This window comes from Mauremys reevesii, linkage group 21 (assembly GCF_016161935.1).
Source record: "Mauremys reevesii isolate NIE-2019 linkage group 21, ASM1616193v1, whole genome shotgun sequence".
In the NCBI taxonomy this organism is placed as follows: Eukaryota; Metazoa; Chordata; order Testudines; family Geoemydidae; genus Mauremys; species Mauremys reevesii.
In genome coordinates, this window is record NC_052643.1 from 14821407 (window position 1) to 14842308 (window position 20902).

The 20902-nt window shown below is 51.7% G+C and overlaps 1 protein-coding gene across 4 annotated transcripts; it reads right to left on the minus strand.

The window, feature by feature from the left end:
* Positions 1 to 1850: 1850 nt before the first annotated feature.
* LOC120388043 (probable glutamate receptor) lies at positions 1851 to 18766 on the minus strand. Of its 4 annotated transcripts, none has more exons than XM_039509583.1 (11): positions 18689 to 18766; positions 15532 to 15637; positions 12491 to 12522; positions 9358 to 9420; positions 8413 to 8592; positions 7749 to 7975; positions 6403 to 6500; positions 5559 to 5776; positions 4937 to 5162; positions 3888 to 4135; positions 1851 to 2951 (listed from the first exon to the last, which is right to left on the minus strand). In XM_039509583.1, the coding sequence occupies exons 2-11, from the start codon at positions 15602 to 15604 to the stop codon at positions 2859 to 2861; spliced, it is 1458 nt and encodes a 485-aa protein (XP_039365517.1). In that variant the 5' UTR covers positions 15605 to 15637; positions 18689 to 18766; the 3' UTR covers positions 1851 to 2858. The 4 variants fall into 4 exon arrangements, with proteins under 4 accessions (XP_039365517.1, XP_039365516.1, XP_039365520.1 ...); XM_039509582.1 differs by having other exon boundaries at positions 15532 to 15640; positions 18689 to 18765; XM_039509586.1 differs by lacking the exon at positions 18689 to 18766 and adding an exon at positions 17219 to 17482.
* Between the last annotated feature and the right edge of the window lie 2136 nt (positions 18767 to 20902).

Sequence of the window (20902 nt, forward strand, 5' to 3'; positions counted from 1 at the left end):
TAGCTCAAAAAAAGTTTTATTTATTTATTTATTTTTTTAACCAACCAACTGCATGAGAGGGGAAGTAGACGGCTGACACAGAAATGCCAGGCCAGTGCCTAGAGCCCAAGGCCATCCTGCTGCTGCAGGCTACATGAATATGACATTCAGAAGGGTCTCTGAGTACAACCCTGCTACTTCTACTTAACAGGTCCCAACAAGCACTGGGATGAAAGAGCAGAGTCAACTTGTCATGAACTAATTTAATTTAGTTTTAAGTAAGTCACATGCTCTTTTTCAAACGACTTTTTTTTTTTTAAGTGGGCAGCCTGGTTACCTTTGCAGTGGTGACAGGCTTGCATAGTTTTGTTTTAAATGGCATTTGCTATGTGGCTCTCAGCCTTGTATTAAAGCACTAGCTTATTTCTTACAAGAGGAGGGATAGTCTCGGCACAGGAGTCTGCGCTCCCCCTAAAGCTCCCTGTATTTGCACAGTAAGCCAGAGGGGGAATATGAACCATAGTCAACATCCTTATTCTTCCCTCACCACCCAGCCAAACAGTAGGTGAAGGGCTCTGACCGTTCCGGGGGTAGATGGAGATCACCACATACTTTATTCTCCCTTAGATTAGATCCCTTATATCATTCAACCAAAACAAACCACATGGACAGTCTCATTGAATGTTTAATTTGAAAATTCCTACTCTGTAACAGCCGGGATTAAACATGTCCTTAAGTAACTTCAACCAAGCGATCGGGCTGTACCTCTAGCGTTTTTAGCACCCCTTACACTTTGACAGAACTCTTAGTTGCCAGGGGCAAAGATACTCTCGCCAGGTGCTTTTGCTGCCACAAGGCAATGCAGGTTTCTCAAGCTTTGCCGTTGCCAATATTCAATATGTTACTGAAACTGAGTCTGCCTCTTTACCCTTTCCCACTACACCCAAGCAAAACTAGCAGCAGATACAAGGCAGTATAGCCAGGAGGGCAACGCATGTGCTGTGTAACATGCCACCAAGCCCAGATCTGCTGATATGCTGAAAGGCAACGATAACTCTCAGAAACCAAGCGTAATAGTGCAGTGCAGTGCAATGTTTGATCACACGTTAGTTAAGCTGGGACCCTTTAAATTGGCCCTGCTGGTTTAAGAGCCAGGTTATTTTAGTTGATTTACCTCATTTTAGCTAGTTCAAGCTCAGCATAACTGAAGCTGTTCATATTTCATTGCAGTCACTCTTTCCACGGGTGCCTGAGACTGAGTCATTCAATTCGAAAACTGCAGGCAGCAAGATTTGCATCCCCCCCCCTTTTTTTTTTTAAATAGGCTGATGCCAATTTTCACTGGGAAAAACTCACCTTTGTGTGGTAGGTGAGTGAGAACTAGGAACCTGAGACTGGAAGTTTTGCATGGGAGTGAATCTCAACCTCTGTGCCCTTCAACATGCTCCTGGCTAGCAGACTTGTTTTGAAATCTCACTGGGAGGAAGTTATACTGATGAACATTGGCAGGTGCCAAGCAGCTGCATTAACTTAAAAGCTAAATGTCACAGTTTGCTTTTTAATACAGTTGTTCCCATGCTCTGGAGCTGAATAAGTGTATTTTGTCCAGCAAAGCTGTTTTTTGATACTTGTTTCATTTTCAGTATTCAAAGCTCTGTACAGACATGATCTTTGTCATCCTGAAAAATGGCAGGTGGGAACCTAGGCAGCACTGTGGAAAATGCTAAGGTAATAAAGGTAATAATTGGAGGTATACCAATCTCCTAGAACTGGAAGGGACCTTGAAAGGTCATTGAGTCCAGCCCCTGCCTTCACTAGCAGGACCAATTTTTGCCCCAGATCCCTACATGGCCCCCTCAAGGATTGAACTCACAACACTGGGTTTAGCAGGCCAATGCTCAAACCACTGAGCTATCCTTCCCCCCACCCAATGCTGCTCATTCTATCTTATGCTGCTCTTAAAGTCTCATTCTAGTCTCCTATGCTTGGTTCTAGAATATTCACACTGATCCCCCTTCACTTGCAGCTCCAGTTTTGAGCAATTACCACTGATGGAAGTTGCTGGCTTGACAGCCACAATCCTCTGCTTCGTCACAGAGCAGGTACAGCCCAGGGGACAGTGCAGAGACGCATCAGCGGCTGTTGCTTATGTGCCTCAACTCCGAGCTGCAGGGTCCACTTCTAAAGGTACATCTACCCTGCAGCCGAGGGCAGGCCTGGCCCAGCCTGTAGACAGACCTGTGCTAGCTGGTACTCGAGCTAGCTTACCCTACACAAGCTGCCAGTCACGTCCCCAGCTGCAGAGCCGCCATATGCTAAGGGTATGTCTACACGGCAGTCAGGTGTGACTGTGGCGCACAGACATACCCAAGCTAGTTCAAATAACAAGAGAAGTGAAGCTGTGGCAACATGGGCTAATTGCTTCAAAACATACCCAGCAGCGGGGGGCACTATCCGGCTCGTGCTGCTAAGGCTTCGCTGCTACTGTTAGGTGCTGCAGCCACACCGACAAGTCCAGTGTAGACAGAACCTTGTATGAATGAGGTGCTCACTCGCCACGTTTGCTCAGTCCTCAACCTTTGAGCTGGGATGGTTTTACGTAGGCCACCCAACAGCCATCAGATGCTGACATCTTCAGTCATCAGCGCTAGACTGAATTTAGCACTCTAGAGCGGCTAGGATCTGGAATCAGTCCTCTGAGCTATGTAGTTCTCTGCATGCGGTTCAATCGTTACAGAGACTGACCTTTCCTAGTGCTAGGGAAGCTACACTCTAGGCGTACAGAGAGATAGTGCCAGTGCAGAGAAACAGCTACTAGTGAATACACACAGTAGGAAAGAAATTGATTAATACTGAGACTCCATTCCCCAAAGAGCTTCTTATGGTTTAACCTTTTCTGGATTCTCTCTTGCACCTTCTTTTATTCTGAACCGATGACTCATCTCCTCGATGAGAACAGAGCAGCAAGATTTCTGAAAGATACGAAGGGGGTGGGGGAAGAGAAGGTGTTCCATGTGACCCAGAAAAGTCCCCTTTAATGTGCACAGTGTCTCAGTTGTACTAAGGAGTCAGCTGAGCACAGCAAGGCTGAGATTCAAGTACAGGAACTGCAAGACCTGTCTTTTCTTTGCATTCCTTCCCTTACTTGTCAAAGCATTCGTTGGAAGTACTGGTACTTTAGAACAAATTTATCATTGCCAAGGAAACAGGACAGAAGTAGCAAATCAAGTGGGTGTACTGCCAAGACTTTCCACTTGCACCAGTTTTACAGCAGCATAACTTAAGCAATTCAGTTGATGTTAATTCTGACACACACACATCCTCCGTCTGTCCACACCCAGCATGTTAGAAGGCACACGGATACTCACTGATAACTAGAGTTAAAGAAAACAAAAAAAATCTAGTTTTTTTTTTCTTATCTCCTCCAGTTTATTCCCTAAATGAATTTATAACCCTCAATGATATCATCACGAATCACAGGCTGTGAAAATGTTAGATCATCACTCTTGGTGAGGAATAAACAGAGTTCTTTCCATAATGGAGATCTTAGTTTTGTGCAAAGATCTGTAGTAATACAGAAAGATTGTTTCTAAGGCTACATCTACGCTGCAGCTAGAGATGTAATTTCCAGCTTGGGTAGATGTAGCCACACCTGGCTTTGATCAAGCAATGGTGTCATGGGCTAACAGCTCATGCACAATCCTGTCTGAGATCCCAGGTACATACTCAGACACTAGCTTTGTAACCTGAGCTGGAAATTACATCTCCAGTTGCAGTGCAGATATACCCCAGGTGGGGTCCTGGACACCTCTCTGACTCGCTAGTTACAGCATACTGGGGGCGGGGATCTAGGCCCATCACGAGAGTAATGCTGTGCAAAGGGAAGGAGGCATCACAGTGCCACTTACCTTCTCCCGTTCAGCAGCACGTCGGCTCCTGTTTGACAACTCCACCAAAGCCACAATCACTCCCAGTGCGAGGCCGATCGCAAGAACCAGGAAAAGTCCACCCATGGCTTGGGGTTTCAGAGGACTCCATGTGTCTGGGCCCTTATGGAAACAGGTGGTCTCCCACCACTTGTTACGCAGGTAGTCCAGGTTGCCTGATTCGCCCAGTTTCAGGACAGCAAGGGAGAGTTTATTGGCCCATGGTGATCCTGGAGGGTAGCAGAGAGAAATGAACTGGAGCATTATACAACACTTACACAACTTAATGGTAGCCGCGTAGGCACAACCCATAAATACACAGCGTGCAGTCAGCTGGCTGCTGCTTACCACCTCTGGGATGGCTGCAGTCCAGGTATATTGTGAGTGTGTAACTGTTGAAGCTCTTTGAGAGGAAAGATGGGATAACCATGACACATAATGTTAAATCTTTGCATTTTAAAAACAAACAGTCATCTCTCAAAACAGCCAAGCAGTAGGAGCAGCTGAGCTGTTGAACAGCTATGCAATCCTCATGCCAGTCCACCTAAAAAAATAACTAAAGAGATACAGGGAAAGGCAACATAAAAAGTACAGGCAGAACAGCCATTAAAGAGAACAACCATCAAAACCTTCCCAGGAGGTGGCAGCAAACTTTTAAAGTCCTCAGAATGCATCAGCTGCTATTCCGGGATGTTGGGGCTACAGAAAAAAATTAACCAATCACTGACCAGCAGAGGATTCTTTAGCCTATAAAGAATGAAGGGTCCATGTCAGAAAGAAAAACTCGGGGAGCCCAAAGTCATCAGCAGAATTAATACGTTGGATACTGACATTGCTTTGGGTCACTGAGCTCCCCTGGCAGGAGAGGCTGTTGGGACCTGGCCCACTGAAGTTGTCCTATGCCCCATGTGCCAGCAGAAGGGCACTAAAGTGGATCTAGAAACCAGGGGTTCTTAGCTCTGTGGCACAGTTGCTGCAAGTGAGTTGAAAGGAACTGGTGGGGTGGAAACAAAGCAGCAGACATGTCTCACCCTTTGCTGTAGCGATGCCGAATCCCCTCGCTCCAACGACCTCGGGGGCCCTGATCAAATTGCAGTGCCTGGCCGCGAGAAGGTCTTGGGTTATGGATTCCCCGATGAAGGCGTAATTCGATTCCAGCACACGCTGAACTGCCTCGTGGTAGTTTTTGACTAAAACGTAGTCTCTCCTCTTGTCCATGTACTCGTAGATCATCTGATGGATGGGATTCCTGGAGTTCTGCAACCCACAAAGTAAAGTGTCAAACCTCGCAGTGATCACGGGAGCTGCTGTACTAGACCAGTGGGCACCAATTGCAAAATAGCCATCTGGAGAAGACAGTTTAAACTCTCTCTCCCTCTGAGCCCCTGTACTGAGAGCTGCCAGTCTCTGGCGGGGAAGTTAACCAGTCTCTCAGGGAAGTACACAGGTTTCAGATAAAAGGTAAAGCGTCACCAGGCAGACCAGGGATACACAGCTTTAAAAGTCAGCAAGAACTGGAGCGGGAACCCATCCAACCTATCGAGGAAGCTCACTAGCTAAGCAAAAGAAGCTCATCAAAGCTTGGCTGGCATAAGCTGTCTACGTGCAGAGTCTGACTCTGAGCACAAGGGAATCTACTAGCGGGTCAAGCACCTTGAAGAACTGAAACGTGGAGGAACCTTCTATTGTCCCAAACTCGATCTCTCTCTGCTTCACGAGATCTTCAAAAGTCTGGATCGGGAGCGGCTCGTTCCCAGAGCGCAGCAAGGCGGTGGAATTGGCAATGTAGGCAGCCAGCAGAGAGATGGTGAAGAGCCACCAGATGGCAGCAATGATTCGCCCGGACAGTGCTTTGGGATGAGGTGCTGCACCTGCAGAGGAGAGACGGCAGCCGCGGGGTTAGCAGCTTGACACGCACACAAAGGGGACAGCGAGGGCAGCTGGTAGTGTACCGTGTACACACGTATTTAAGAAGTGCGTTTCTCTTTATTTAACGACACCCGTCCGGACCGAAACTTCCCCTGCAGTGCTGGAGACCAGCACACACGAGCCTTGTGCCTGTGCATGAGCCCTGGCAAGCGACACTGCCTCAGCCCAATTCGCCCACCTGCTGCATGGAATCCACACCAATGGCCAAAAGCAAAGGAGAGGTTGGCCCCCTCCCACCTCAGAAACACCAGTGTTAAGTTATCATCCCTTCAAACCACCTCACATTGAAGCCAGACTCCCCCGCCCCTGCGGTACTCAAGCAGAGCGATGACTAAGGTGCTGTCTGCGGACAATACCCTGTAGATGGCAGGGCCAGTGGGCTGAGTTAGTGCTGCTGGACGTCCTGCAGAAATCCAATGGGCAGGGCAGTCCACAGAGCACAGCATGCCTGCCACACAGCCGCACGCAAGGTCTTTACACCGCGAGGGATATGGGCCGAAATGGTACGTCGGCTCCCTGACAGCTGGAGGTTTAGCTGGTCACACCCACAGCCCCACTAGGGTCCTACCTTGCAGGGTAAGAGCTCCCGCTCCAAACCAGAGGCTGTTCAGAAAGGTGAAGTGGTTCTCCTCACTCTTGGGCTCCTTCCATTCACAGGGGCTCAGCCTATGGCAAGAAACCAGGTGTCACAACAGACCTACCAGCATCAGCCGCAGAGGGGCCGGGGTTGTTCCGCGCCCCACACAGCTCCAGTCTAGGATTCAGAGTGACTGCGTTCCTGTTTGGAGGACCTCGGAGGCGACCAGCTGATGCTGCCCTCGGCCTGGGGTGCATCGCAGCAGTGAAGACTTGGGACGGGGGCATCGCCCAGAAACACAGATGACGAGCCTTGTTCTCCCAACCTGGCCACAGCGGCAGCCCGCTGGGAGGAACAACTGCTGGGCCGTGAAGCTGGGCTTTCCGCTGGGAGGGAGGCGGCGCTGAAGGAAAAGACCTGGTATAAAGCGAGAGGTGTGGGCCCCAGCACACTGAGTGCACTCAGCCCTGGGGGCTAGTGGGGAGGGCATGAATGGTGGCTGATATGAATTGGCACCAGGGGTGCTTAGCTGCCCCAGCCTATGCCCAGGCCAAGGGAGAAGAACGACTCCAATGAGGCAGTTCCAAGTGAGAAAGGAGGGGGAACAGCCCAGACGATCACGAAGGCCTCTGGTTACTGGGGGGCTGTGCTAAGAGTGGGCCTGTTCACATCCTCCGCTCTACTGAAGCAGCAGAGTAGGGCTGTGCAGGGCGCTCGGGATGGGTGGCGCAGCTAGGGGATCTGTGATTCCGTGGATTCCACAATGAAATCCCAGCACAAGGAACGCAAAGCAGCAGCTGCTGTTCTAGCCTGTGGCTGCAGAGGGACTACACTGCGGCTGGCTTGGAAGTGAAGTCCTTCCTCCCGCAACACGCCTGGATATCCCTGCTCAGCATGGGCATGAAAGGAGAGAGAATTCCACCCACAGAAGCCAGTGTGAGTGAAGCCCCAGAGGTGAAACGCAGCAGGGGAGTTGCGCCTTAGACACAAACATGGTCAGGTTTAAGGGGAGAGAAATTAATTGTGACGAAAGTGAAAGCAATTGAAATTCATGTGTTTAAATGGAGCATCCAAAGCTTCTTACAATGTTAGAGACATGGTGCACTGTGTATCTAGAGGGGAAGAGACCCTGATTTTGCTGTGATCTGTCAAGTACCGTGCGCCTTAAGAGAGACACTTTATCTGCACTTTTAGCCCAGTGAGCTGTTCTGAGGTGTGCAGGAGCAAATGCTACCCAGTGCTTTGGCTAGGAGTCAGGATCTGTTCGGTGGCTGGGGAAAGCAATGGGTCCCAGAGAAAGCCAAACACACTGTACAGAACAGCAGATGTATTTTTACCTGGCTGCAAGAAACAGGCAGAGGCAGGTCAGCAGGTAAGCAACCATCACGCCAGTCCAGGTCTCCTTACTGAAGGGAGCGAGGAAGCCGAAGAGAGAGGCACCCTGGGAGGCAGCCTCCTTCCTGAGCAGGATCCCAATCCCCGTGGCCAGGAATGGCATGGTGAAGGAAATCACCTCGTCCCTCGCTGACGTGATCGTCAAGGGAGCCACAGCGAGGTCTGCTTCCTGCAGGGCAAGCGGGGATGTCTCAGCAGCCTCGGGACACGAGCTGGGGGCGTCTCAGTTCCCAGTGGACAGGTGGCCACCAAACAAACCCCATCACTGTCCTGCTTAGCAGCCTCCTATTTGTCATTCTGGCAAACCACCCCCATTTCGGGAAGAGCCAGGGCTGAGAAGCGAGCTCTGCCTCTCACTTCTCCAGGCTGCAGCATTTACAGGCATGAGCCAGAGCCAGGATTTAGGTACACAGGGCGGACTCCGGGCAGCATAGGCTCTAACTTGCAACTTGCCACCAGGTGGCAGCACAGGACAGGCCAAGGTGCCCATTCAAACCTGTCCTTAGCTAGTTTATTGTAATAAACAGCCAGCAAATAAATGAATTGCTAACATGGTTGTTTCCACCCCCACACCTGGGGAATTTCAGCCCTCCCGAGAAAAGTCACCTGTCTGACGATCTCGCCAACCATCCCGGTCCAGTTCCCGCCGGAGGAGACCGCCCCGTAGCGGCCATCTTTCACTATCGTCACCTTGTAGTTGAAGTGCAGCATCTTGGCGAGTGCATCCAGCAGATCTAGGCAGTAGCCCTCCAGCTCTGTGCCTCTTGCCATCGCATAGGGGTCTAGCTGCACGCAATGTGGGAGGGGGATGTTTGAAACCAGACAGTTCCACCATCACCAACCAAAGACCGGCTGTGAGATCCCTCCCCGTTTCAGCAGCCTCCACCCCCTCGGCCTGCCAAACCCCCACGAGATGGCCACCTGCAGATGCAAGACCTGGTGGTAGAACCCAGGATTCAGCTGTAGTGCTTCCAGGGCCTGGAAATCTGCTCCCCTGGGAGCCTCCCCACACACCTCCTCCCTGGTAAGAGATGCTAACAGTCACTCATTCACGTGAAACGTGGAGTTCGTCACCAGCCCCGGTATGGGACTCCCCCACTCTTAAAGCAGGGTGGCCTCATTTTTGACCACTTAGGCTTTCGTTTGCTTTTCAAACGATCTGTTTCTCGCTTTTGAGTCTCCCGGCAGTACTGAGCAACAAGTCTGGGCACTGCCGACTTCCGCTGCGGGACACGAGCAACTCCTGCTGCACTCAACAGGTGTGGGCCATGTCTAGCTGGGAACAGGCCTGGCTCAAGATAATACGTGTTTGAAAGAAGCATCCACTCAACCCTCCTGCTGGATTGGGCCTGTTCTGTCCTGGAAGCCTCCGGTCACCCTTATCTCTAGCCTGTGCTAGCTGTACCTGAGCGCCCTAGGAAGGCTCACTGAAGACAGACAGAGGAAGGGAGTTTGGACTCAAAAACAGACAAAGCCACAGGCAAGCCTAGGGACGGGACAAAGAGACTCTGTTACCCCAGTCGCTAGCAGCAGCACCCTCCTCGGCCTTACCAGGATTGTTGTGACAGTCAGCGTCTGCGGATCCGTTGCCCCTTTTCCTTCCTCATCGCTGCCCTGCAGTGCAAAGCATTCGAGGTGAGCAGCTGGATCTCAGCCATGAAGGGCGTCCGCTCAGCCCGACCCATTGTTATTTGTAATTTGTATTGTACCTTGGGGCCCGGTCATGGACAAGACCCCATAGTGCAAGGTGCTGTACAAACACAGTACACAGACGGTCCCTGTCCCAAGGGCCTTACCATCCTTAAGAGACCTGCATTCTATTCTCAGCTCTGCCACTGGCCTGCTGGGTGACCTCTGTGCCTCAGTTTCCCCACCTGTAAAATGGGATAGTGATACTGACCTCCTTCAGAAAGCACTTTGAGATCCACCGATAAAAAGTGCTGCATCAAAGCCAGACACTTACCAACATGGCCCTGCAAAGCACTGGATAAATACCCTCTACCCCCACAAGAGGTGGCCATTTAATATCATTATCCCCACGAGACAGATGGGGAAACCAAGGCACATGGCGATGCCAAGGCCGGCGGAAAAGCGAAGTGTCTCCTTTCAAGGCGCTCAGTGTGGAGATGGGAGAAAGGGCTCGATCCAGCAAAGCTCATTGCCGCTTTCTGCACCTGGACTCTGGGGCAAACGCATCTCACAGGAATGTGTTAAATGGCTCTAATAATGGCAGACCCACCACTGGGGTTTACCCGATTCACACGGTAAACACCTGGCAATGTCCCCAAGGTCCACTGAGCCCTCCCCGCCGGGGCAGGCGGGCACCTCGCAGCGTCAGAGTGCCACACCTCCAAAGGACTAGGGTTTGCAGCAATCCACTTGCCACATGCTTCTGCGGGAGCAAGGCCCCGTTCCTCCAGTGCAGATCTCCGAAGTCTGAGCACCAGGGACCATGTTCAGGGCAGCCAGCACTGAATGTCTAGACTTAAATGGGCCAGATTCTCAGCTGGTGTAAGTTGGCACAACCCCACTGCAGGCAACGAAGCCACACTGCTTTTCGCCCGCTGCAGAGCGGGCCCAGCGATGCCTCCCCCTCGACTCCGTCACCTGTCCCCAACGGTAATTAATAAATCACAACCGTTTACTTTATCTCGTGTTGCCAACATATTTTACCCAAACAAAAATCACTTTCAATGTTGTCTCGCTTCTTGGGATACACAGCACATACACATTCTTTCAAAAACGATCAATTCACGCTGCAGACAAAACAGCTGGAAGCCAATTAAGGCCTCATTAGAGCTCACTTCCAGGAGGCACAGAACAGCGGGGAGCATTAGATAAGGGGGAGGCAAGGAAAGTACAGATTCAGTTCTGCACAGAACAGCATTTTCCTACCTTCACAGCCCTCGCACAGCCACCGTGTCAAGGTGTTAGGGCCAGAACCTGACCTGTTCTAAAGCTCTTCTGAGCTTTGCCTGAAAACAGTCCAGGTTCTACACGACTTGTTTACCTCTGTTTTGCTGCCCAAAGAAAAACCAAGCACTACTATTTTTGCAGGAGGTGCGACAGAAAAAGGGGGCCTGATCTCCCAGGGTATTGAGTGCCCCTGGAATGGAAGGAGCTGGGCACCTCCCAGAATCAGGTCCTGAGTTGGGGGCCATCTGTCAGCAGGTAACGAAGACGCTGTTCTAGAAGCGATGCTGCCACTGCCACTCTAGCACAAAGCTGTAAACGTCCGACGAGCTGCGTTCGGTCCAGTTCCATTTAAAGAACTGAATGAGCGGAAGAGACAAAAAACTTGCCCAACGGGAAGAGTTGCGTTGATAGGGGAGGAAATACGTGACCCTGCAAGAAGCTGAAGTATTTATTTTTTATCAGCAATCCAGTGACTGAATCAATCTGTTTATCTGCCTGCCTCCCTACCAGAAGCAGCACAATCTGGTGGATAGAGCACCAGCATGGGAATTTGGGGCATGTCTTTACTGCAAAGATGGCCCCCGAACCCCGGCAACTGCCACGGGCTTGCCAGGCTTATGCTACAAGGCTAAAAATAGCAGCGTAGATGTTCCTGCTGGAGCTGGTGCCTGAGCTCCAAAACCCACCCCCTTCGCCAGATTCCAGAGCCGCCTCCAGCCAGAACGGGAGCAACCACACTGCTACGTTTAGCCGCAGAGTGCCAGCCGGAGCCAGCTGCCCAGGCGCAGACTGAGTGACACAAGGGGTTGGTTTTTTGGCGTGTAGCTGTAATCCAGGAGAGCTGGGTTCTGTTCCCCACTCTGCCCTGCTGTGTAACCTTGGATAAATCACTTCCCCTCCCCATGCCACTGTTTCCCCTCCCTCCCTTTGTGCGTACAGCACCATGCGCAATGGAATCCCTAGCTTGGCTTGGGCCTCTAGACACTGCCTAATATCAATATAATAGAGGGTGTGTGTACGCGGCAGTTGGAGTCAGGTAGATACATCCGTGCTAGCTTGAATCTGGCTGGCGCGACTCAAACAGCACTGCAGGCCTGACAGCACGGACCCTGGCTCAGACCAGGAATGCAAGCGTGTACCCGGGGTTCCAGGCAGGTTCAGGCAGCACATGCCGGCATGTCTTCATTGCCAACCCGAGCTGCGTGAGCCAGATCACAGCTAGCGTGGGGATGCCTACCCGAGCTGCTATCAGACCTGCAGGCTTGGTAGGATTAGATTTAATTAGTAAACGTCCTTTAATTGCCTATTTCTTCCTTCATGCAAAAACCTGAGGCACTGTCTCCCCTTTCCCGAGTTATTGTTAATTGAAATTATTGGCAGTTAAAACACAACTTGAGGGCTAAGAACAAGGATTTTGTGCGTGTCTGGCTAAAAAAGCAGCATTCCCTCATGCTGAAAAAACAGACTATCCAGCGTTTGTTATGACCCTCAGTGAGGAGTTTATTTCTGTTGTCCTGAAATGATAATAGCTGATGGTGGGTTTTTCCTTGAGGCTTATTTGGCTTATTTTGATACAGCAGAAAATTTAAGTCCATTTAAAACACACACACAAACAGATGTCACTAACCATGAAAATTCATTACAAAAATAAATCCTTCCTGAGCGAACTTTATGCACTGAAAACACTAATACCAACAACCCACTCTGGAGTGAAACAGGCCTTTTCACATGAACATTCGCAGCTGTGTACTAACAAACTTTGACGTACCTTACTGACAGCATTTCCAGTCTCGATAGCTCCTGCAAATACAAACAAGAGGTTTTTGGCGAGGGTTACTCTGCGTTTAAAGGGAAACGATCACGTTTCCAAGGGGGGCATTCGATCCAGGGAATGACTCTCCTTGACTTCAGGGGAAGTCAGTATCAAGCTCAGAGTTTGGCTTCATGACACTTGATGGGTTTATTGTGTGTGCTCCCTTGTTCCCATCACACGGTTAGTGGGCAGCAAATACCTACAGATACATGTGGCCAAATGCCACAATCCCAGAAAGCCCTAAATGTTCGCTCCAGGAAAGGGTGCCCAGGAACCTCATCTGCATCCCTACGGGAAAGCCCTGTCGCAGCTGATAGTGATGGAGACACGTTCCCTAGTGTTTTTGAATTATCTTCCCTATGAAATTCTGTAGCAGGAGGGAGGGAGTTATTAAAAAAACCCACCCAGACATCAGAGCGAGGCTCCCATGCTCTCCCGTTGTATAGGGCCGGGGCAGAAGGCACCCGGCCATGCAGCCACCGGGATGGCAGACAGGAATTATTCCCTGCCACACCCGATTGTGGAGAGCCCACTGGCCCTGGCGTAGCATGCGGGGCGCTGGGAAGATGACGTGCTTTGAAAAGAGAGTGAAATGAAGACAGACACCCCACTGGGGAGAGAGAAGAACAGACTCCAGCCTGAGCTGTGCCTCACTGTGCCACCCTTGGGAGCACACAGAACAAAATGCCAATTACTGCTGCAGGAGTTGTGTCTGGGTGCGTGACAGCACGGCCTAGTGGGCAGGGACTCAGGACACCAGGGCTCTATTCTTGGCTCTGCAACTGGCCTGCTGGGTGATATTGGGCAAGTCATTTCCCTGCCCTGTGCCTCAGTTTCCCCATCTGTGAAATGGAGACAACGACCCTGCCCTCTATGGTAAAGTGCTTTGAGAGCTGCAGCTGAGATTATTAAAGCTTAAAGCTGGACACTATTATTAGTGGAGAGATCAGGACTCCTGGGTTCTATTCCCAGCTCTACCACATGGCCTTGAAAAAGTCCCTTTGAGCCTCAGCTTCTGCATCTGCAAAAGTCCAGCTAATACTCACCTCCCGCCCCGGATTGCAGGGCTAAATGGAAGTGCTCGGAGGTGCTGGACTAAAAGAGCGAACAGTCCAGAGCATCGTTTACTAGCTGCACAGACTCAGTTTTCCACGAGAAAACACAAGCCTGCGTTTTGGGACAAGAGAGATACTGACCTACCAGCCTGCAAAGCCAAACCCCGAGCAGAATTCAGAGCACTGCTGGGCTCTTTCATTTAACAAAGGTTCATCAGTTTTGCCTCTTCTGTTCTCAGGCTGAACTCTGGCTTTCTCCAGGGAGCTGAACCTCCTCAAAGGAGCTCGCTTGTTGTTTCAGAAGTTAGAGCCAGCACGAGTTCCTTTGGGCTCCTTTTTGAAGAGTTTCTTGGAACTCTTGGAAGAAAACAAGCGTCTGTATTGAAGTATTCAGCCCCCCGCAGCGGCGCTGCCTGGGGCCGGCCAGAGCCTCACAGTCGGAGCCGCATCCAGCTCTCACCGTGTGCAAGGACCGTAAATAACCGAGCGGGGTAGCACTCACTCCAGGCCCCATTTGCACCCAAATCCACGGCCGGCCCTTGGTGAGGCTCCAAGGACACAGCACAAAATGAAGGGGGGAGACAAACGGGAGCTGTGAGCCACCCAGACACAGAGCGGCCTGTGCTGGGGAGGGCTGAAGTGCTCCCTGCCCCTTCGACAGCACCAGGCTCTGCTCCAGGGCCAAACCACCACAGCCATTTCCCGCACCTGCGGCGAGGGCGCAAGCCGCGGAACGAGACCTGGGTGCAGATTTCGCAGCCTGCGACGGGTGGGAGGCTCCTGGGGCCAAGCCCGTCTCCAGGGGAGCTAGGAGAGGCAGGGAGTGGGGGAAGGGGCAGGATGAGGGACTGCGCTGCGGAGGGGACACGTTCAGCCCCCAGGAGCGGTCTGGGCCTTGCGCCCACTGGGCACTGACTGTGCATTTAGGGAACAGCACAGCCAGCAGCGCCTTCGTCCGCCCCCCTCCGGGCCCCTGAACTCGAGTCTTTCCCAGCGGCAAGAGGCCACCTCAGCTTCCTCAGCAACAGACCCGAGAGCTGAGAACTGCGGGTCTCGTAGTCTCAGCCCTTCCCCCGTCCGGTACATGGCACAAGGGGCCTGCCAGAGGAGACCTTAGCCCAGGGCTTCTCCGTTCTGCACGGGCAGCGAGAGACCCTGCACCACGGTTCAGAATAGGGGGCTTGACCCAATTTCCTGCCCCCTCCCTGCTTGCCTAGAGCTTGTTACTGAAGCAGAAGACACGGGAGAACCTAGGAAGTGGAAGGAACCTGAGCAGCCGGGCTGTGCCATCAGCTCCCTTGGCTACACGAGCCCCCTGAGCGGAGGAGAGCAAACTGGCTCCTTGTGCAGAGGGCTGAGGGAGGGTGAACCTACCCGGCCCTCACTGGGCCAAGCCCCTGCTGCTGTCTGTGGATAGCACTGGGGGATGCAGCATCAATTATCCACAAACCAAGCAGGGCTCTTCTCTCCCTCAAACACCTCCCTGGAGCCCCCGCGTTCCCTCAGGGACACACCATGCCAGGGAGGCCTGTCAGTGCCACCGGTTTCACACTTCCCTTCCAAGATGCTAAGAAGTTACATGAACATACCACTGGCAAGGGGCAGGTTAGAGTGGGGAATGCTGGGGAGATTTTAGCTACAGACACCTCACTGATGGGGTTTGGCAAAACCCAGCCTCCCTTCCCAGTTCTCTCCAGCCACAATTTGCCTCCTGGCCCCACTCAGCCCCTCTACAACCAAAATGGAGTCAGGAGCCTCAGCCACGTGTCTTCTAACCTGGTGAGAGCACGGTTACAAGCTGCAGCTAAAGCCTTGGACAGAGCAGACTGCACAAGGGACAGTCCCTTATGCTCCCATCAGTGAGGGAGCTGCACAGGTGACCGCATCCCAAGGCAGAGCAAGAATATGTCTGCATGGTCCTGGGGCAGACTTTGCTCTCACCTGCCAGGCGCGATCCCCGCAGGAGCAGCAGACCCATCATCACACACAAAGCCAAGCGAAAAGCTTCCTCCATTAGGGCGGAAACAGCTGGTGCTCAGAGGGAGCCCTGCTAGAGACAAAAGGCAGGTAGGGTAAAGTCAGTGTCACAGTTCATTAGGGTTGGGTAAATGTCACTGCATCTCGGATTTTCTGCATCATATTTTTAAAAATCTCTGATTCAAAGGGAGGTGAAAGTGCGACATCTTACGGGACCTAGACATAACCAATACGCCTGTCTAGGCCTCAGTGATGGGTCACCAGTGCATTTCCCTGCAGCGAACGGGCCAGGCCACGCACAGCAGGGCTTTCTCCAGTCAGTTCTTGCAGCAGTGGGAAGGGGAAACAGGAGGACCTATATTTCATCCTCTGTGGCAATCAGTGTGCCGGGGCAGAGGGGCCGTGGCTGCAGATGGGTGTGGTAATGAGGTGCTAATGGAGAAGCAGTGCTCCTCATTAGCCTGCTTGGGCTGGCAGGGAGAAGAAAGGAGAGTGAGCGCAGAGCAACTGGACACAGGCCAAGCACTGAAATCTTGCTGGTTTGTGCTGCTGCCTGAGTCGCAATTAGGGCAGGATAAACAACAAAAAAGGGGGATTTGTTTTCTGGGACAAGAGTCAGAATTACAAGTGTCAGCTTGATGCAAAACTTTTCAGGGATTTTTCACCAGAATGCTTTGAAGTGAAACATTTTCATTCTGCACCAAACAACAATGAACAAATTTCATTTTGAATTGTTTCCTCACAAAACTGGAAACGTTAGAACGTTATGAAATGATTTTTTTTTTACAGAAGTTTTCCTATAGTTTGAAAAGCCGTTTGTCATTGAAAAACTCAGATGAAAAATTTGCAACCAGCTGTAATTGCAGTGACAGATGCAATGGTGCTGTATTATGCCAAGTCACACAGACCATTGCAACAGGCTCTATTCCCTCTACTGCCATAGCAGGAAACCACAAAGCCAGTGCCTGCCCCAGAGAGCTCACACTCCAGATTATACCGGAGAGAGGGCAAGGTGCTGTAACCTTGGAAATGACTCGCTCCCTTAGTGGTTTGAGCAGAAACAGCTGGTTAAGAGACACGGCAAGGGGAGGGATCTCTGGTTCCCGTCCACAGAAAATAGGGCAGAGCAGCTAGCCAAGGCCAAGATTTCCAGAAGCATCTTGTTATTTTGGGGGCTCAATTTGGTGCATTTTAAAGGGCGCGATCTGCAGATAATGGAGCACCTGCCCTCTGGCGCTCAGGACCCCTGGTGGTGCCGCACGCAGGGCGTTCAGTATCCAAGCACCCAAAATGACTAGCCACTTAAAAATCTGAACACGCTTTTCCAAGGCCATGCTCACACTGCTGAGTTACCAGGGCACAGTTTGGTAGCATCAGCAGCCTCTGGGGTTCCCACCACCATCGCCTCAGATCTTGCTGGAGAGGGTAGCTGGAATTCTCTGCCCCTAACACACAGCCCAGGCCTCCTCTCTGGGGAGAAAAATAGGTTTTTCCCCCAAAGCTGATTTGCTCTAAAACCCCACCTCACTGGCTGAATGAACTGGGTCTGCACAGCCTCCCAGATCAGCTCCTGGCCCCCCAGTCCCTAGTTCAACCCTTAGCCCAGGGAAGGGACCGGTATCTCAAATTTGCCTTGCTCCAAACAGCTCACCTCCTTTTTCAACTGGACAACCAGGCAGCAGCTCCTCGTGTTTGAATGCTGGGCTCAGGACTCATGGGCCAGTTCACACAGGTCAGATCTTGAGAGAGGGCTGGATCCAGGGAGGTGCTGAGTGGCTTCAGTTCCCATTAACAGAGGCACTTAGCACTACTCAGGGTCCAGTCCAGAGCGACTGTCAGCTTGGCAGCCAAGAGGGTTCCAGCAGGTCTTGGTGCTGGACAGACTTACAAAGCTCCCGCAGCTATTGCCCTAGTGTGGGAACTCGGCAGGGGAAGGGACCCAGGGCTAAAACAACAAATCCAGTCCTCAAGTGCTAGCAGCTGGAGAGCTCCCACAGTGGCTCTCTCAGCACCTGTGCTTCTCAAACTGCCTCTTAAATGCCTCCATTTATTTTTTACTTCTTCCTCCCAGCTCTAGTGGAGCTCACCCCCGGCCCGGGATCCCGCACACACTCTCGACAATACAAAGACACGGTTGTTTCCCTAGCGGATTCTCTCTGGGTTTTCCTCCTCCCCTCCAAAGAGAACAAGAGGAGCTGAAAGAAACGAAAGCTGATGCAAAAGCAGCCCTTCGGGAGAAAACATTACAGCTGCCTTTCTTCATAAAGAGACTTCAAAAGTGGGGTTTTATTGTTAAAATCCCAAAGGAAGGGGCCAGAATTCAGTCTGGGATTCACACCTGAGTTTCTGGAAAATCACTGCAGGGTGGAGACTGATTAGCAGCTGCAGTTAGCCATTGCCAGAACACCAGGTAAATCAACCACCACTGCACATAAGGGAAAACAGCCCCTCCCTTCCCCAGGTTACACTGCAAATTGAGCTCTCGGCCCTTTACAACAGAGCACATACAGCAAAGTCCTGGATTTATTTCTATATTTCCACACACACCTCGCCTCCAGGAATAAACTGGATTTGCGCTGGCAGTGAATTGCCTGTGCCAGCCATAAGGCAAACAGCCTGGTGAAATGCTGGTTAGCAGGAACAGATTCCAGATGCTTACACTCAGGATAAAACCCGGGAAGGCCAGGCAAACATGTGTCATGGTCCCAGTAAGCTCAGGCACAAGGGGAAGGAAAGCCCCAAAGGGTTTCAGGGCATCCCAGTCTACAGAAAGCTAGAGAGGGGGCTGGAGCGACACAGCTCCAGGGCATGGTGGCTTGCAGTTAGCATGGGAGAGGGCTAGTCACTTCACTAGAAGCAGGAGGGGAGACAAGCAGAGCTGGAACGCAATCTTCAGGGGCTCTCGCCTTCTACAAAAAGTTAACTCCAACGCTGCCAGTATTACCAGCTCCACCGTTTGCAGAGTTCTTGCAAATTGCCATGTTCACTGCCAAGTCCAGCTAGCGGGATAGAGGAGCCCAGTGGACGGAGCTGAACAGACAGTGATTAGCAAACAGCCAGCTCACATATGCCCTTTCAGCTAAACAAGAAGAGGAGCAATTCAAGGTAGCGTCTCACTTACAGCGTTTGCCTTTGCCTCTCCTAGGCTGGTTTGTCTGCCGGGGGACCTCAGCTGAAACGACTCTGAGCTGGGATAAATCGAACATGCAGGCTGGCTCGCCCCTTCCCCTAGATAAAGGGTCGGACTCAGGTAGGAGGAGCCAGGCAAAGGGGACTCCAGCAGGGAGAGTGCTGGCTATTGGCAGCAAGAGCCCCTTGCTGCTGGGAGGGAGAGAGGGGGCTCAGCCCCGTCCCCCACCCAGTGTCATACCAACAAAGCGGAGGCTGAGAAGCAGTGTGCTCCAGCAGGCAGGGTGCTGGGCTCACACTCAGCAGACTTGGGTTCGGTTCTGGCTCTGCCACTGGCCTGCTGAGCGAGTCTAGGCAAGGTGCTTCCCCCACTCTGTGCCTCAGTTTTCCCTCCTGCTCTTTGGCTGGCTTGTCTCCTTATACAAGTTCATCAGGGCACATCGAAGCCACTATGGCTTTGGGCTGGGGCGTCTGACCAGTCTGTTATTTACCACTGTGCCCAGGCCTCCCCACAGCATCAGGACCCTGTTACACCAGGTGCCAACACACAGTCCCTGTGCTGAAGGGCTTCCAGCGTAAGGCTACAACCCGTGGCCTACAGAGCCTGGGGGAGCCAATCAGATGCATAGAACATACTTCCCGGGATCGAACCCCCTCGCTGCAATAACGCGCCAGGAGACAGGCAAGCTGTCCCACACCAAAGGGCCCACAGCGTTCACAGACGAGCCAGGGCCTGCTCCGAGCAGCAACCGCTAGAGAGTTCAGTGTCTTTGCAAGGGAAAAACTGACTTGCAGCAGGCGGGTCGTGCCTCTAGCTTTGCATGTTAACAGCCCAAATTTCAGCCACGTAAAGCACACCCAGACACCAAGGTGACAGCCACCTTAGGAAAACTATAAAATAGCGAGCTGATAAAGCAAGGTATGGTTTGCTGGGCGCTCCTTGCTGCGCAGCAGGCTACTGGGAGGCCCTCATTACTATCTGAAGCCTTGGTACCCCTCATTAACCAACTGCTTTAGTGAGGAATGAAATTGTTTTTATTAAAGATTTTATTATGATGATATATTAAAACTGGCAAAATGATTGATAGTTTGTAGGCGTGCTCACCAAAGCGTTTTGAAACATGCTATAAAATATCTGATCACACACAGATTTGTGTGAAATCCTGCCCCTGCCACGTCTCCTTTACCAATTTCCACTTCAGAAAGAGCCCCCCTGGAGCACAGCGCTAGCCATGCAGAAACTCTGCTGTGCCCAGTAATGTAGATACATGACCCCTGGAAGTTTAAATTGCTACCCACTTGCAGGAACAGAGCCTCCCTTTCATAGGGAACGCAATGCAATCTGTGCAACTCACCTTGCAAGGCAGTTGACGTTTGAAGGCTCCAGACCTGGATTAGATGGCACAATTCCTGCTCCAGGGAGCTGCTGTCCCTTCTGCTGACACCAGGGTCCTGTTCTGACGCCAGTGTCGCCCCTCTGTCGGGTGGTACCGGATGGCCACGGCCTTGCAGGTTGGCTTCCCAGAGGACGATAAATCAGTGCTGTGGAGGCTGAGTGTACGTTCCGTATACCTGGCTTTAGTTACACACATACAGCAGAGAGGGGACAGGGCAACCCCTTGCGGTAAGATGAGGCCCTGAAACACAAACCCTTGTATCAGAGGCCCGGTATGAGGCCTAAGGCCTGAACTAAAGTAATGGTCAAGACTTTGTTAACATAAAGCAAAGTTAAGCTGTGAGCCAGAGGCAGGCCCTGCTCACAGAAGCTGGCAAGGAAAGGGCTGATGTTGCAAAAACACACATACCTAAAAGGTGCTGGACACTAGAGATATAAACATGTGCTAGGATGGTACTAGAACACTCCGATACTTGCATGTTCCACACAGATAACAAGGAACAGGCTGACCCATCCTAAAGACGAGGCAAAAGGGTAACATGATGGGTAGAGTTGTTTTGTTTGAACCAACATGTACCAGGTGAGAGGTGGCACCTTGCTACGTAGAGGGATTGTACCTCAATGCGTCAGGAGTGAGGTGTAACTTGTTTGTACCTGTGTATAAGAATTTACCCCCGAGGAGTTGCCTTGTCAGGCCTAGGGGGCAGTGGTGAGTCCCGACACTGACTGAGTCGGTCCATTGCCAGGGAGCACAGATGTACTAGCAGAACTGTAGACATCTGGTCTTGGAAGCTAGAGACTGTGTTTTGT

Coding starts and splice junctions, on each gene's coding strand:
- LOC120388043 (XM_039509583.1), bottom strand. CDS start 15,604: ATGGAGGAAGCTTTTCGCTTGGCTTTGTGTGTGATGATGGGTCTGCTG. Junction 5,777..6,402: donor GGGAGCTCTTACCCTGCAAG/GTAGGACCCTAG, acceptor TCTCCTCTGCAG/GTGCAGCACCTCATCCCAAA. Junction 4,136..4,936: donor CGGCATCGCTACAGCAAAGG/GTGAGACATGTC, acceptor GCTACCCTCCAG/GATCACCATGGGCCAATAAA.